The following is a 15,941-nucleotide window of genomic DNA, read 5'->3' on the forward strand; positions in this document are numbered from 1 at the left end:
ATGTTTGTAAAGATAACAGTAAATACATGTTATGAAATATTAGTTTTATTTTTGCCAATTTCACAGCAGGAAATTTATAAAACTTTACATACTGTACAGTTTATGCATATATTTATGTATATATATATATATTTATATTCAGAACAGAAAGTGTAGGTTCAATGCAAAAATACTGTACCAACCAAATTTAGAGGCAGCTTTGCACAAAATGCTGCACTGTATGCTAAGTGGAGATGGTGTACAGTTTGAAGTATAAAATTTAAAACTGTACAAAAATATGATTACTACTTCTTCATACATTCAAAAAATTACAGATACAGATATTTAAGAACAACATATCTGCATTTATAAATCATTTAAATACTCCAGAAAAGGAATGACAAATTAAGCATATTTACAGTACACTGTTCCACACTATACATTATCACAAAGTAAAAAAAACAAAAAAAACAAACAAAACAAAATATATATATATATATATATATATACATATATATATATATATATATATATATATATATATATATATATATATATATATTAGAAATTTCTAAAAATTCTAACAAGAGGACTTTTAACAAAAGCAAAAACAAAACAAAAGAAGGTAGTTTGGGGGATTTCTTCATTTAATAGAGTACCAAAATTAACTTATTAAATAAAATATATTCCAGCAGAACCTAAAATTTATACATGTATAAACATAAAACATTTTTGGTGCAACACATTTAACTTGCAAATAGCTACGGACAATATCATCCAAGAAGTGAAGTACAAAAAAAAAAAATCCAGATTATAATTTTAGGATTACCTGCAACCTAAAACATAGTATATTCAGTGACTAACAAATACCGAAACAAATAGCGTATTGTGGTTTCATCATGGTAGCGTATTGTGGTTTCATCATGGTAACAACCAGGTCTTTTCCCACAAGTATGTAACTTTTTTACCTTCTTCTCTTTATTAGCATGTCCAGAGCACACAAACAAATTTTGGGATTATTTAAATATATTAATACATTTTGGAATTTTGTTTCTTGAGAGTTAATGGTGAGGTATTTTAACCTTTTGAAATATAGCACTGCCTAAGACTAACATTAATTAAAAGTATGGGTTGGAGTTTACCCGTTTTAAATATATATTATAAACAAACAAAATACAAACAAACAATAGAGCAGTTTTTTAGGCATCCCTGTCTCACAAACAAAAAGCAATGTTCGTCAAAGTCTTTTCTCAATACAGTACAAGCCAATGTATCCAAGACATGGTGGGTTCTTCAATTTTTAAGGAAGTTTTCACATCCCTGTTACAGTATTTCTGTTTAGTATGGATATCTTGTACTTGCCAATTCATATTTTTTTAGTTCTTTTATGTGCAAAAGGATAGGCAGAATTATCTTTTAGAACTCATCAATTTTTCTTTGCAAATATTTTAACATTGAGTCCATGCCTTGTGGAGATCCCCAAATTTTTTTTAACACTTCACACTCTCTTTCATTTGTTTGTTCCAAATCTCCTCTCATGACATTACGAACTAGACCTTTAGATTCTTCAAGTACCTAAAAAAAAAATAGGAGAGACACTTTAAATAATGTAACAATGGCAGATAATGGCATAAAATAACAGTAAATTAGATTTATCAATCAAAATGACGCACTACTGGATTGCAGGTCACAAGTTCCTTAATGCGAACCATAACCTCTTGGGTGAAAGTTCCTGGCCAAAACACCTGGGAAACTAGACCTTTAGCACAGGCCTCTTGTGCAGTCAGTTTTCTTCCACTGAACAACATTTCATTTGCCTAGAATAACAAATTAGATTAATAAACAATGTACAATGCAAATCCCAGTGGATAGAAAAAGTCTAGACAACTAAGCGACACCACCTTTTGTTAATGTAAATGCTAAAATTAATTATCAGACATTTAGGGGCCGATTTATCAAAGGTCAAAGTTTTTTTTTTTTTACCTTGAATGAACTCAAATTACCTCGAAATTCGAATAGTATCTTATTTAAGAAAGAACTGGAACGTCTAAAACTTGAACTAATATTACCGACCCGAAAACTCGAATACAAATCAAATTCAACTAAACTCGAGTTTTTTTCTCGAAAAATCTTGAATGTCGGGAAGGCTATTAACATCTTCAAATGGGTCACTGGACCTCTGCCATTGACTTCTACATGAACTCGGCAGGTTCTAGGTGGGGAATAGTCGAATTTGAGTTGTTCCCAGGGTCCAGGTATGATAAATCTCCATTTAGAATTTGTATTATTCCCAACTTGAGTTTTGACCAAAAATCCAACTCGAAAATTTAAATTTACAATTCAACCTTAATAAACCTGCCCCTTAAGATCCAAAAAAATCTAAAGGATAAAGTCATGCACATTTTTATTTATAATAAACAGACTTTCAAAGCATTAGTTTACACAATCTTTATAGCAATGATAAGGATTGTAGGTCTGATTTACAGGGATACTGTCATAAGAAATGAATGCATCAGTTAATAGTGCTGTTCCAGAAGAATTTTGCACTGATATCCGTTTCTCAAAAGAGTGAACAGATTTTATATTTAATTCTGAAATCTGACATGGGGTTAGACATACTGTATGGTCAGTTTCCCAGCTGCCCCAGTTATTTGACTTGTGCTCTGATAAACTTCAGTTACTCTTTACTACAAGTTGGAGTAATATTATCCCCCTCCCTTTACCCCCAGCAGCCTAACAACAGAACAATGGGAAGGTAACCAGATAACAGCTTCCAGGTCCAGGTCCCACTGCGGCACATTCAGTTACATTGAGTAGGAGAGACAACAGCCTGCCAGAAAGCAGTTCCATCCTAAAGTGCTGGCTCTTTCTGAAAGCACATGAGGATGACCTGAGATGGCTGCCTACACACCAATATTACAACTAAAAAAAAGTACACTTGCTGGTCCAGGAATTAATTTTTATTTTGTAGAGTGAATTCTTTGCAGTGTAAACAGTGTAATTTAGAAATGAAAACTAAATCATAAATATCATGACAGAATCCCTTTAACAATCACACCTAACTTTTGTAGAAATCTAATTTGCCTTCATTGAAATCTATGTTACGCCTAATAAATCAATGAATGAATCAATTCAAGGGTATTACATGTTAGACCAATTTCTCCCCCCCCCAAGATGTAATCATGGAAAATAAATATTGTAGAGCGTCGATGACTAAACTCTAAAGAATGCAACATTAAGGGTGTTTTTTTTATTCTTTTCCACAATTAGATTTAGCGCTAAAAATTGTGGATTACTCGAAACCATGAAAACTTTAGAATTTATATAAAAAAAAAAACACGAAACGCACTAATATAAAACTGTTCCATATAAAAACTGTCAAGGTTAAGTTGTCTTTATAAAATTGTAAAATCATTCTTTAATTCAAGCTTTTAGAAGTTTTCAGGGTTTTTAGATTGTAATTGCACAAGGTTTTCATATTAGTATTCGGATTTGTTCACCGTTTTTATTCAGTTGTGCTTTTTATATTTGGATCTTTTAATAAATTAATTGAATTCGCTATTTGATAAATGTTTTTTTTATTCGTTTTCACAATAAAGAAAATACATAAGTAACGTCATCTGTCTTTTGTCCATATTTTTCATTCTTTCTTACAACATTATCAAATGCAGTAGACAGATAAGCTTGAGTCTTGTACATACCATTGTCAGAAAAACATCAAAACATTAAAGGGTAATAACATAAAGAGGAAAAAGCAAACAAAAAACAAGCAAAGGGGGAGATATGGCCATAAGTCACCTTTCGATCTTGATAAATGTTTTTAATTGTCCCGTAGGAATGAATAGAAAATAAGTGCGTTTTTTTGTGGTGAGTTCTAAATTCAAACTTTGATAAACCTGCCCCTAAGTGACAAACTTTAAACTTGCAAAATTTACGTTGGTTCTTTGGAGATATGGAATGCATGTGAAAACTCACTTTTGAAAAGGGAGGATGAAACAGACTACTACTTACTGAAGCAAGGCCCATAATTTTAGGAAACATAAGAGAAGAGCATCCATCTGGGCTCTGTCCAAAAGTAGTGTAAGGCGTCTGAAACCAAGCTTTCTCGTTAGCCCAAACAACATCACAAAGAGGCAATATTGACGCTCCAAGTCCAACGGCAGGTCCATTTACAGCAACAATTATCGGCTTCTTAAACTGAATAAATGTATTTACAAACGCCCTTGAAAATACAAAAATACATTTCCGTTATTTATATAGTGTAGTTTCTAACAAATATATAATAGAAATTTATCTCACAAAACAAATTTGTGCAGACTTTCTATATTCTTAAAGCACCACACACATACTCTACTTCATTTTACTGTATATCAGGGCCAGTTATAAGAACTGGCTTATTGTTAAGGTTACAAAGGCTTTTCCTACTGTTTAAAACAGTGAATGAACATATGTGAACAAATAATTATCCTAGGAATTGGAATGTATGCTAATTATTTCCCTTGTTCTGTGCACTGAATAGCAGTGGCTTATTCACTGTACAGCTGTAAACATTGTTCCAGTATGAGTGGTCAGATTCAAAAGTCCCACTCTTAGGCTATGTAATCAACAACTAGGGTTTATGTAATACAGGGAAAAATGGGAAAAGTACCATTTGTAATGAACCAGCCGTTAACTTTTATTTTTACCCACAACAGAGAAGACAAAGCTACTTCTGTGACCAACAGAACAAAGGGCATAGTGCCAAACACAGCCCATGTGCTCTATTAATCCACACCTGCAGTGGGGGAAAATATTTCTGGGTGACCTGTGCAATTTTACATTCTGGGTGACCATTTGTGATGTGGGGGCCGGCCCTATATCCACAGGACCCGCTTTTTCACGGGGTGTGTGTTGAGCTCTTCTCCTGCTCTCCCCGCCCACCACCGTCAAATGCCTTCCAGTTTCTTTTATTTACGATGCGCCTGCTAGCCCCGCCCCTTTTCTGATGCCATCGGTGGGGCGGGGCGGCGCAGGTCTATAAAAGCAACCCGGAAGTGCGGATGCAGGCTAAGGGAGGATGGGTTATGGAAATCGTGACACGCATATCACTAGTGACCATGATGCCATTCATGAAGTCTGGATTAATCAAAATGAGCAAGTGAGTCAAATCTGATTACTATGGCTAGATTTGCCATCCTGATCATTTAGAGAGTGGCCAGTGTAATATGCTTAAAAAGTAATGTTCAGATCTTCAAGTTTACATCCCTCAAATGAATTCAAAAATAGGTTTATTTTTTTAAGGTCAACAATATTAAGGAGTACCATGAACAAAAAAAAAAAAATCATTTTTTTGCTAAATTTGTAAACTGAACTTGAAAAGTTACACTGTACATTCAACATGTGAATAGCTACTAGAATACATGTAGATGTCAGCATGTTGGATGTACTTGCCTTCCTACTTCAGTTTGCTTGTGGGACCTACTTACATTTTCTGAAAATGCTTGACCTGAATAAACAAAAATTGAGCAGCCGCTAAATGATTTTATGATGGTACAACAAAAAAGATGAAGGTGAGAGAGGTTGCTTCGTAAAAGGACAAGGAAATGCTTGTAAAATACTTTCTATTCTTGCTTGCTTGTCTAACATTTAGAATATTGTTTTGGAAGCCAGCAACTACAACACAAGAGGGAGCAGGCAGTGGCACAAATATGATCAACAAAGCAATGCAAATATACATTTAAATAGTGATGCCACATGACGAATAGATAATCGCAAGATTAAAATTCTGTGCAGCAAGAAAGCCTTTACCATGGCTTGGCTTGGAGCATTGACATTTGGGTAATCATTGCAGAAGTGTTTTCTATAAAAAGCTGACAAAGTAAACCCAAGGATTTGTAATTAGTGTAAAGGCTACATTTAGCTGCACCACTGATGCGATCACCCCTTCCTTGTCTTTCAATCATACTGTGGCAATGATTTTGCCCTGATAATGCTGCTAGATAAAAAGTAGCCCAAGAAATTCGCAAAATCTGAATTGCCACCCACATTTATGGTGGCTATGTAGGCAGAAGCAAAACTTACAAAAGCAGTATGCCAAAATGCCTCTATGTAATTTTTTAGAGCGAATCTAACACAGTTCTACTAGACTAGAGACTATATATATGGTAATGCAAACAACAGAGTACCATAAGTACAACAAACAAAACACAATTTCTGGGGAGGACTCTAAGAGATACTACATGGCATAGCTGTAAATATAAAACAAAGTAACTGATGAACACTTACCTAATAGCGTCCGCCATTTTAGTGCTTTCCTTTTTTCTATCATCCGTTAAACGGCGTATAAAATAGATGAAATCAAGACCACAGCAGAAGACACTTCCAACTGCACTAAAGAGAACAAGTTTGCTGTCATCAGCAGCTGCGGTATTTAGTGCACCTTGTACTTCCTTCATTATCTAAAAAAAAAACACAAAATATTCAATTCAAGTCAGTATTGCTATTACAATAATAATAATGACATATAACATGAGTTACAATATTAACAGACAAAACAGTATTAAAATTGGATATTTTCTCTGATAATCTAAAGGGAATTGGAGCCCATCTTAAAAAGACAATCACGTGCAGTCTCTATTTAGAATACCATTGATACAAAAAAACATAACATAAAACATGAATTTCATATAATTGTAATAATGTTGGAAACAAAATGTTCCTTTGGGCAAATTTAATATAGCTTTTGTGAAAGTGGAAGAAAGATTGTAAATTTTGTAGTTTGCGCCAGTGCAGTGTATGTAATAAAATTGCTTACTGAAGAAGTTGTTATATTTGCTCCAAAACATTACGACAACTTCAACCTTAAAAGTTTGCAATGCGTAATTTAAATGCTCAATACAATAATAGTCTAAGGAAGAATATTGCTTTGTGAAATGCACTTTTTCATTCTTATTTGTGGGATTAAAGCCATTCATTGGTTAATGGAACAGTCGGTTTGTGTGAGCACAGTGAATTGTACGAGCCAGGGGGCAACATTTAGTACTTATTGCAGTTTATCTACTTAAGCTTATTATATTTTTATGAAAGTGGGTTATTTAGATGAAGCAGTGTTTCACATAAAGCTGCTTTAATAAAGAAAATATATATCTATCCATTTTGCTCTGCTTAAAAAAAATACTACTTGCAATCGCTGTTTTAGTAGAAACATGGGATACTCACCTTTATTATCTTTAATGACAAAAAAAAGTCTTTTGCCAATTTTCAGTGAATTGGTAGTACAGTTAAACATGCACTATTCTATACATTTCCCACTATTGTATTTTTTCCAATGCTCCCAGCTGCCTTTGAATCTTCCAGCTGACATCATACATGATGTACTCAAATCTTTTGCCGTTTCCTATTAACCATCCTCATTTTATCTCTGTCATGTGTGCAGGCTTTGATGAAAGGCTTTATCTTTGACCTCTTTTTTCTTCATGGCCATACTTCCTCAATTGTAACCATTTTATTATATTTCTGATGTGGTATTTCATTCCCTTATTTCCTTTATATACAGGACCATTTTGTATTCTAAATATATATTAGGGGATACAGGAGCGGTTATAAAACACTGGGCAAACAGAGAAGGGAGGGCAATAGTGAAGCCAAAGCACATACTTGACAGTATTAAAAGATAAGAAGACAAGGGTTTTTCTACACCGGGTGTCCCTAAACCTTTTTTTCCCCCCATGAGCCATGTTCAAATGTAAAGAGTGGGGAGCAACACAGTACCCCTGGTTGTTATGCACAAAAACTTGCCTCCAAGCTTGGAATACAAAAATTAGGACCAGCGTTGAGGCCTCTAGGAGCAACAAGTTGCTCACGAGCCACTGGTTGGGGTTTACTGTTCTACACCTTTCCTAGTAGGGCATCAAGTAGAAATGTTGAGTAGAAACCTTTACCAAAGGAACGTTTTAACGGGAAATAAACAAGCTTTGGTGCCACTTTCTCACCACAGTCATTGTCAGGCTTTTGAATAAGCAGCGTCTTATTATACTGATGGTTTATCTGTAGACTAGTAACTAAATTGTTCTCCTCCTATAGTTGGCCAGTTTCCAGTTTCAGTCTTTTCTCTGTCCTATTGCATGAAACTGTGCTGAACCCTACACTTCTGTTGAACAAGGAGGTATACTGCCTGCTAATGGGTATATAGATCCCAACTGTACGCAGAAATATGTATAATTATAATGTTTACAGCAAATAAAAATGTTGCTTTGCCACAACTTGTTTTAGCACAAACGTTTCCTTCAATCATTTTAAAATTGTAGTACTTGCTTCATTATATATACTAAGACACAAAATTCACAACTGTGACCTGCTAAAAATCACCCTGCCTGACAAAATATGTCCTCGGTATGATGAATTGAATCTAGCAGTGATAAGGGATATTCAGTTTCAGAAAAAAAAAAATGTTTCTTTTTTTTTTTTTTTGTGGATACTTATTCCATAAATGAATCCCACAGGATCAACACAACACCAATACATTTCCACCAGGCTTAACAATGTCATCTGAATAGACATGCATGCACTTATGTAGGAGCCTGTGGACATTGCGTTGAATGGCAAATGATATGTATCATTAAAAAAAGAATAAAAAGCAAGCAAACCTACAAAAACCGAATGTTAATAAACCTTAACCTGTAACTGACTTAACTCTCCCATGTGAGGAATATAAACTGCTTTCATCAAAGTTTGCCAATATTACATCAGTATTAGATATAGCATCATTGGTCTGTTTACAAATCATTAATGTCAATGATGAATGAGATTCATGCAGATAATTTTTTGTAGTTTAAGTAAATAATCTCCTTAATGTCGATATTTGACATTGATACCAGTTGCAACTATCTCGTTTTTTATGGCAAACCACAGAAATACAACCCCCCCAAAAAAATATGTTCTAGAAGCCTTAAAAAACTCTAAAACTTGTACCGCTGCCTCTTGCTATGTTCGATGGAAAAGCGCTACTTTTTGGGTGACTGTTGTCTGAAAATTCTAGTTTTAATGCACACTTTAAGGCCCTATGTGGTTACATGTATTATTGTAGTCTACGTATTTTATATATTGTAGATTTGTAATTCATATAATGCAAAAGGCAGAAAAAAGTTTGATTATAAAAATGTCTAAAATGAACAGCCATTAAATTACCACTGTGCCTCTTATGTCCATGAAGAAAAGGAGATTTTCTTACCTGAAAAATCTTTTTCTAATAGGCCCGTACTGTCAGTGCAGGACGACTGGGGTTAACTTGCTCCTCTCTGGAGGCAGGACAAACTCTTGCTTCTTGAGACTCCTCCTTCCTGGTATCTCCACCTCCTCTCCAGTTAATTATCAAGCCTGTCGGTGGAGATGGTTAACCTAACTAACCTAACTATGTACAGACGAGCAGCAAAAAACCGGCACTCCACCAAAGGGCGGGATGCTGCACTGACAGTACGGGCCTATTAGAAAAAGATTTTTCAGGTAAGAAAATCTCCTTTTCTAAGTCGGCCCTACCTGTCAGTCAGGACGACTGGGGATGTCCCAGAGCCGTCCAAAAGAGGGTGGGCAAAAAACTTAACTGAACTGAACAAACTGTAGTGTGTAGATCAGACTATGCAGGAACTAAGTAGATGCTACTGCTGCTTGTAGCACCTTCCTGCCAAAAACCCCTTCTGAAGAGGCAAGAACATCCAATTTATAAAATTTGGAGAATGTGTGTAGCGAACTCCAGGTGGCTGCCTTACATAACATATCTGGAGAAGCCGAATTTTGAAGTGCCCAGGAAGTACTGACCTTCCTGGTAGAATGGGCCCTGAGATTAGAGGGAATGCCCTGACCAGCTCTAGTATAGGATTCTGCAATAGTGGATACTATCCATCTAGCTAGAGTAGCTCTAGAAGCAGGCTGACCCATCTTATTGGAACCAAAAAGAACCAAAATAGCATCTCCCTTCCGGAATATGGACGATCTCGAGATAAAACTTCAGAGCTCGGACTGGATCCAGTTTATGAAGTTGTCTGTCAGTATGGTTGGAAGGCTGCGGGTAAAAGGATGGAAGGACAATTTCCTGGTTAATGTGGAATGGAGATGTGACTTTCGGCAGGTAAGATGGAACCGTGCGGAGCACCGCTTTATCCTGATGAAAAACTAACCAAGGTTGCTTGTAGGACAAAGCCGTGAGATCGGAGACCCTGCGTCCTGAGCAAATTGCAAGCAAAAATGCTACTTTCCAAGAAACATACTTGATGTCCACCGTATCCATAGGTTCAAACGGTGCCTGTTGAAGAGCTCCCAAGACAAGATTCAAGTCCCAAGGAGGAACTGGGTCCTTATGTGGAGGATAAAGGTGTAATAGTGCTTGGAAATATTGCCTGAACTCCGGCAAGAGTGCCCATTGAGTCTGATAAAGGGAGGAAAGGGCCGACAACTGAACCTTTAACGCTGAGATACTGAGACCTTTATCGAGCCCATGTTGCAAAAAGTCCATGATCTGTGGTGAGCGACAGACTTTCCAGTCTAAGTGAAGGGATTTTGACCATCCGAGAAACCTCTGCCAAATCCGATAGTAAGATTGTGCCGTAGAAGCTTTGCGGGCGGCTAACAGTGTAGTTGTGACTGCTGGAGAGAATCCTCTGTCGTGCCATAGCCGGGATTCAATAGCCATGCAGTCAATTTTAGTTGATGGATGTTGTCCGCCACTGCCGGTCCCTGAGATAGAAGGTTGGGAATCTGAGGGAGGATCCATGGTTCTGCTTGTGACAACTGAATGAGATCCGCGAACCAAGTGCGTCGGGGCCACCATGGTGCTATTAGAATTGTGGACACATTTTCCATTCGTATCTTTTGAATGACCTTGGGAATGAGTGGAATGGGAGGGAACACGTATGCGAGCTGGCAGTCCCACGGACTCACTAACGCATCTACCCGTTCCGCCTTGTGGTCGCGGATTCTTGCATAGAATCGTGGAAGCTGTGTGTTGAATCGGGAAGCCATCATGTCCACCGATGGCGTCCCCCACCTGCGTGATATGGCCTGAAATATGTCCGGATTCAGCTGCCATTCTCCGGGGTCCAGGGTGTGCCGGCTGAGGTAATCGGCCTGCCAGTTCTGTACCCCTGGTATGAAGACAGCCGTGATAAGGATATTGTTCTGTTCCGCCCATGCCATGATCCGCGTCACCTCTCTCAGTGCTGTTGCACTTCTGGTGCCCCCTTGGCGGTTGAGATATGCAACCGTGGTTCCGTTGTCCGATTGAATACGAACATGTTTGTTGGTTAGATACCGCTGCCATTGTTGGAGGGCATTGAAGACTGCTCTGAGTTCCAGATTGTTGATGTGCAACCTGGCTTCCTGACTTGACCATTTCCCTTGGCAGACTCTTGGGGGCCATGAGGCCCCCCACCCTGCTAGACTTGCGTCCGTGGTGATCACTTCCTGAACTGGTCTGTCCCAGATGCGACCTCGCTGTAGGCGGGGAAATGATGTCCACCATAACAGACTGGTTTTGACCTGAGTTGACAGGGTGAAGGGTTGGGATAGGTCTTGGTGATCTTTGTTCCAGTGGTGAAGAAAGAAACACTGTAACGGGCGGAGATGAAACTTTGCGTACGGCAGAGCTTCTATGCTTGAAGCCATGAGGCCCAATAATCGGAGAATGTTTTGTGCCGTCGTGCTTTCGTCCTTGATCAGCTGAAGTGCTGTATCGCTTAGGATTAAGGCCTTGGTGACCGGTAGAGAGACTTTGCATAGTGTTGTGTCTATGGTCATGCCCAAAAACTCTATGTTCTGACACGGAATAAGCTGACTTTTTCGATGATTTATGAGCCAACCATGAAGTTGCAGAGTCTGCAAACAAGTCAGAGTATGCTGTGCGGCTGTTTCCTCTGAACTTGCTGATATGAGAAGGTCGTCGAGATAAGCCGTGACATGAATACCTTGAGTTCTTAAGGTGGCCAGGAGGGCATTGAGGATCTTCGTAAAAATACGAGGAGCCGATGATAGGCCAAATGGCAGTGCCTGAAATTGAAAATGTGCGTGAGCAATGGCGAACCTTAGAAAGCACTGGTGATCTGTGTGAATCGGAACGTGAAGGTACGCGTCCTTTATGTCGATCTTTGACATCCATGTAGCAGGTCGTAGGCTTTTGATGATGGAAGGCAAGGACTCCATCTTGAATCTTTCGTACCTCACGAATCGGTTGAGTGGGCGAAGGTTCAGGACTGGCCGATAACCTCCGTCCTTTTTGGGAACGAGAAAGAGGTTAGAATAGAACCCGGTAAAGCGCTGCCTGTTTGGCACTTGAGCGATGACGTTGCTTCCGATGAGATCTGCAAGAATGTTGTCTAGAGCTTTTTTCTTTCCGCTGTGTAGTGGAATGGAGGAAGGAACAAATCTGGCCATTGGCCGCCTCGTTAAAAATGGTATCTTGTAACCGTCGTTGACAAGACGGAGGACCCAGGGGTCTGTGATAGAGCGTTGCCAAACGTGTGCAAAGTTTTGTAACCTTCCTCCGACCTGCTGAACAGTTGTCGTTAGTGTACTGTAGTCAGGAATCCTGACCCCTTGCAGAGATCGGTTTCTTGGTATTTTTTTGTTGGTTTTGCCAAGAGGATTGCCAAGTAGATCTGTAGCGCCTATTGGATTGTCCAGGATGCTGTTGTCTAGGTGGTCTAGACTGTTTGATGGTGCTGGGGGACCACGATTTATGATGATAATTCCGCCTATGGAAGTCACGTCGTGGGCGTTTGGCCTGGGGAAGAAAGGATCCCTTACCTCCTGTGACTTCTGAAATAATTTGCTTAAGCTCTGGGCCAAACAACTGTGAGCCAGAAAATTTTAGGGAGGTGAGTCTGTTCTTTGAGGCTGCGTCACCCGCCCAATGGCGGAGCCAAAGTGCTCTACGGGCTGCCACTGATGCTGCCGATGCTCTGGCTGCTAGCTTTGTGATGTCTAAAGCAGCTTCCCCTAAGAAAGTCAAGGCTGACTTGATTCTTTCCACATCTTGCACAAATTTTTGTGGGTCAGTAGGTGGAGCCTGGCTTAGTTCCTGGCACCAATATTTTGCTGTTTTAGCAACTGTGGATGCGGCTGCTGCTGGTCGTAATATGGCCGCAGAACTTTGAAAATCTTTTTTGAGAACATAGTCCATTTTTTTATCCATTGGGTCCCGTAGGGAACCGGCATCCTCGGCTGGTAGCATGGTGTGCTTAGATAATCTAACAATGGGTGGATCAACCTTTGGGATCTTATCCCATATCTTAAATTCTTCCTGAACTGGATAAGAGTTGAAAAACTTTGGAGGTATATTACCCTTCCTATCTGGTTGTGCCCACTCGGCATCAATCAGTTTAGTAGTAGATTTACAGACAGGAAAGGATCGAGGTCGTTTGGACGAATTGCCTAGCACTTTATCAGCTTTTGAAAGAGAAATCTGTTCCTCCTTAATCTCCAGTGTTGCAAAAATGTATTTGAGGAGATCTTTAACTTCTTCCGGTTGTTTGGAAGCATCCTCTGAGGAAGTAGATTGCGAGTCAGATAAGGCTCCCTCCTCAGAAGAGGAATATGAATCAGATTCTTTAGGAGAAAAATTGGAAGCAGATGCTAGGTCTTCCTCTGAAGAGGGGGAAGGGGAACGTTTCCTCTTCTTCTTCCCTCCCAACATAGGGGTAGGGTCTGGCTGTTTTGTAACTGCTCTGTCTAGAGTAGATTGAATGGTGGACTGAAACCATGATAAAAATTGTGAGAGATCAGGGGATGTTTGACTCTGAGTTGTAGCCTGTACTGAACCTGAAGGCTGAACAGGAGATATAGATAATGGAGTCTGACCTTGTGTTTGTGAGTCCTGAGTGGCATGTATCAGTGCTGTTGTTAAGCCACAATGACTAGGTGGTGCGCTGGATGTTTGCACTGCAGATTGCGCTGGAGAAGGAGATCGTGAGCGCTCCTTACGCTTGCCAGAAGCTTTGGGAGCTTTTTTAATTTTTGCCTTAAGCTTGCGGTGCCTATCTGGCAAATCAATTTCTTCTATCAAAGAAACTAAATCCTCGTCTGCTGAGGCCATAGTGCAGAGCGTGATATGAGGATATATTGCCGTGAGTCGCTTACCGGTTGTAGTGCTTTTGAAACCGGATAGCGTGGAGGATGCTGATATGCGTCTTACTGCGCCTGGATGTAAACCAATATGGCCGCCGGAACGTGCGCGGCAATAAACATGACCGCCCACATCAGTAGGCGCGAAACAGAGGCAGACCGCAATGGCGCGCTTGTGGAACGCAAGTGCACGGTGATGGAACGCATACCTTGCAAGGCCTGTCAGTGACCGCTGTACGCGGATTGCGTCTACCTGGCCTCTGCTCGCAGTATGCTGGTAGGCTCAACCCGGGTAGGTAAGGGAGCACTTTCAGCAGCTAGGTTTACCCAGTAGAAGGAAACCAACCGGCTTAGTATGGGAGCGCTCTGAGTGGGCTCAACCAGGCCGTAGATGTTACAGAGGGAGCACGCAGTGAAGGGCTCAACCAGCCTGAACGCCACTTATGAGAAATGCTGTCCAAATTCCCATCCCGTCGTAGCTGGGCTCAATCTGTTAGATATCATGAGATATAAGGCAGAGAGCACACATACAGGTTATATATAGATATATGCAGGAGAAGGAGAAAATTGCTGCCTCCAAGGCAGGACAAACTAAAAACTGGAGAGGAGGTGGAGATACCAGGAAGGAGGAGTCTCAAGAAGCAAGAGTTTGTCCTGCCTCCAGAGAGGAGCAAGTTAACCCCAGTCGTCCTGCACTGACAGGTAGGGCCGATTTAGAAAAAAAGGCTGTGGTATTTCATTCAGCATATTCTACAATGCATCCATTTAATCATAAATCTATGAACTTGTAGTTATCAAAAGATAAGTGCTTTCCAACAGCATTTATTGTAATACATTGATTATTTTCAAAAAACTACCATCTTTTAGTTGACAGCCATGTTTGAAAACAGATTGGGCACGGACCTCCATCCTTTTGTCTCCTTTGCACTAAGCACTTAATCTGTATTGTAAATGCACATTATATTTATGTGTATTTTTGTACTTATTTGTATTTACTATTGCAATGAACCCGTTTGTTTTTACCAATTTATTGTTCTGCTCTTCAGTGCTTTGCCCTCAAATTGCGCTATACAAATAAAAAATATACATACATATGAACAATACAGTCATACTTACTGGATATACTATTGAATGGTTTAAAGAACTAACCTCCGGATTTAGTGAATTATTTTCGGAAGACTTCGTAGAAAGTAAAATATGTGTGAAACCATCTTGCTTTCTGACAACTATGTCTCTATAGCGGTATGCACTTTCAGTTTGTCTCACGCTAAAACGTAGTCTCTTATCAAAAGGCTGGTCTCTTCTTTCATCAATGAATTTTCTCTTGCCTGTTACTCCTGCTGAATTCTGTATATTGGTAGTAACACTGGCTGTTAAAGCCTCCATTAAAGTAGAAGTACCTGCAAACAATTACAAAAAAGATGGTCATATTAAACACAATTATGTTGTTATTAAGTATAGTAAATTTGGAAAAGGACTTATAAAAGCAAAAAAAAATTTCAGTACGTGTTTTTCAGTGGAGATTTTGCTAGACTTTATTTTTACATGAATGGCTAATTACATAAACACACAATGTTACTACAGAATGTAGAGAGCTAGTCTACATTTAGCAAAAACATGCCTACATAACTTTAATAAGCTGCTCAGGTTTCTATTGTGCCCCCCTGCCCCACCAGTTGTTAAACGGTTACATAACACTGTTCATTTGCTTGCCTCAATGGATGTTATTTGCTTGCCTCAATGGATGTTATGGTTGGAGGCATGCTAATCATAGAAAATATCTCTATCCTCTTAACCTGTTATAAAATGATTTCTTTTCCTTTTGCATCAATTCCGGATGTATTGTTATGTACATTAAAATGTTAAAAAAATTT

General features: G+C 39.0%; 1 protein-coding gene across 2 annotated transcripts in view; it reads right to left on the reverse strand.

Annotated features, from left to right (window-relative positions):
• Positions 1-555: 555 nt before the first annotated feature.
• cdyl.S (chromodomain Y like S homeolog) overlaps positions 556-15,941 on the reverse strand; it is a 44,005-nt gene continuing 28,619 nt past the window's right edge. Inside the window, exons 3-7 of one of the 2 annotated variants that reach the window (XM_018269445.2) lie at positions 15,217-15,467; positions 6,244-6,416; positions 3,991-4,201; positions 1,653-1,796; positions 558-1,554 (exon numbers count right to left, since the gene is read on the reverse strand). In XM_018269445.2, coding sequence (XP_018124934.1) covers positions 1,396-1,554; positions 1,653-1,796; positions 3,991-4,201; positions 6,244-6,416; positions 15,217-15,467 — 938 coding nt within the window. In that variant the 3' untranslated portion in view covers positions 558-1,395. Of the gene's footprint in view, positions 1,555-1,652; positions 1,797-3,990; positions 4,202-6,243; positions 6,417-15,216; positions 15,468-15,941 lie in introns of both variants that reach the window. The other variant, XM_041567669.1, reaches the window with a different exon arrangement.

Source organism: Xenopus laevis, chromosome 6S, assembly GCF_017654675.1.
Source record: "Xenopus laevis strain J_2021 chromosome 6S, Xenopus_laevis_v10.1, whole genome shotgun sequence".
Lineage (NCBI taxonomy): Eukaryota > Metazoa > Chordata > Amphibia > Anura > Pipidae > Xenopus > Xenopus laevis.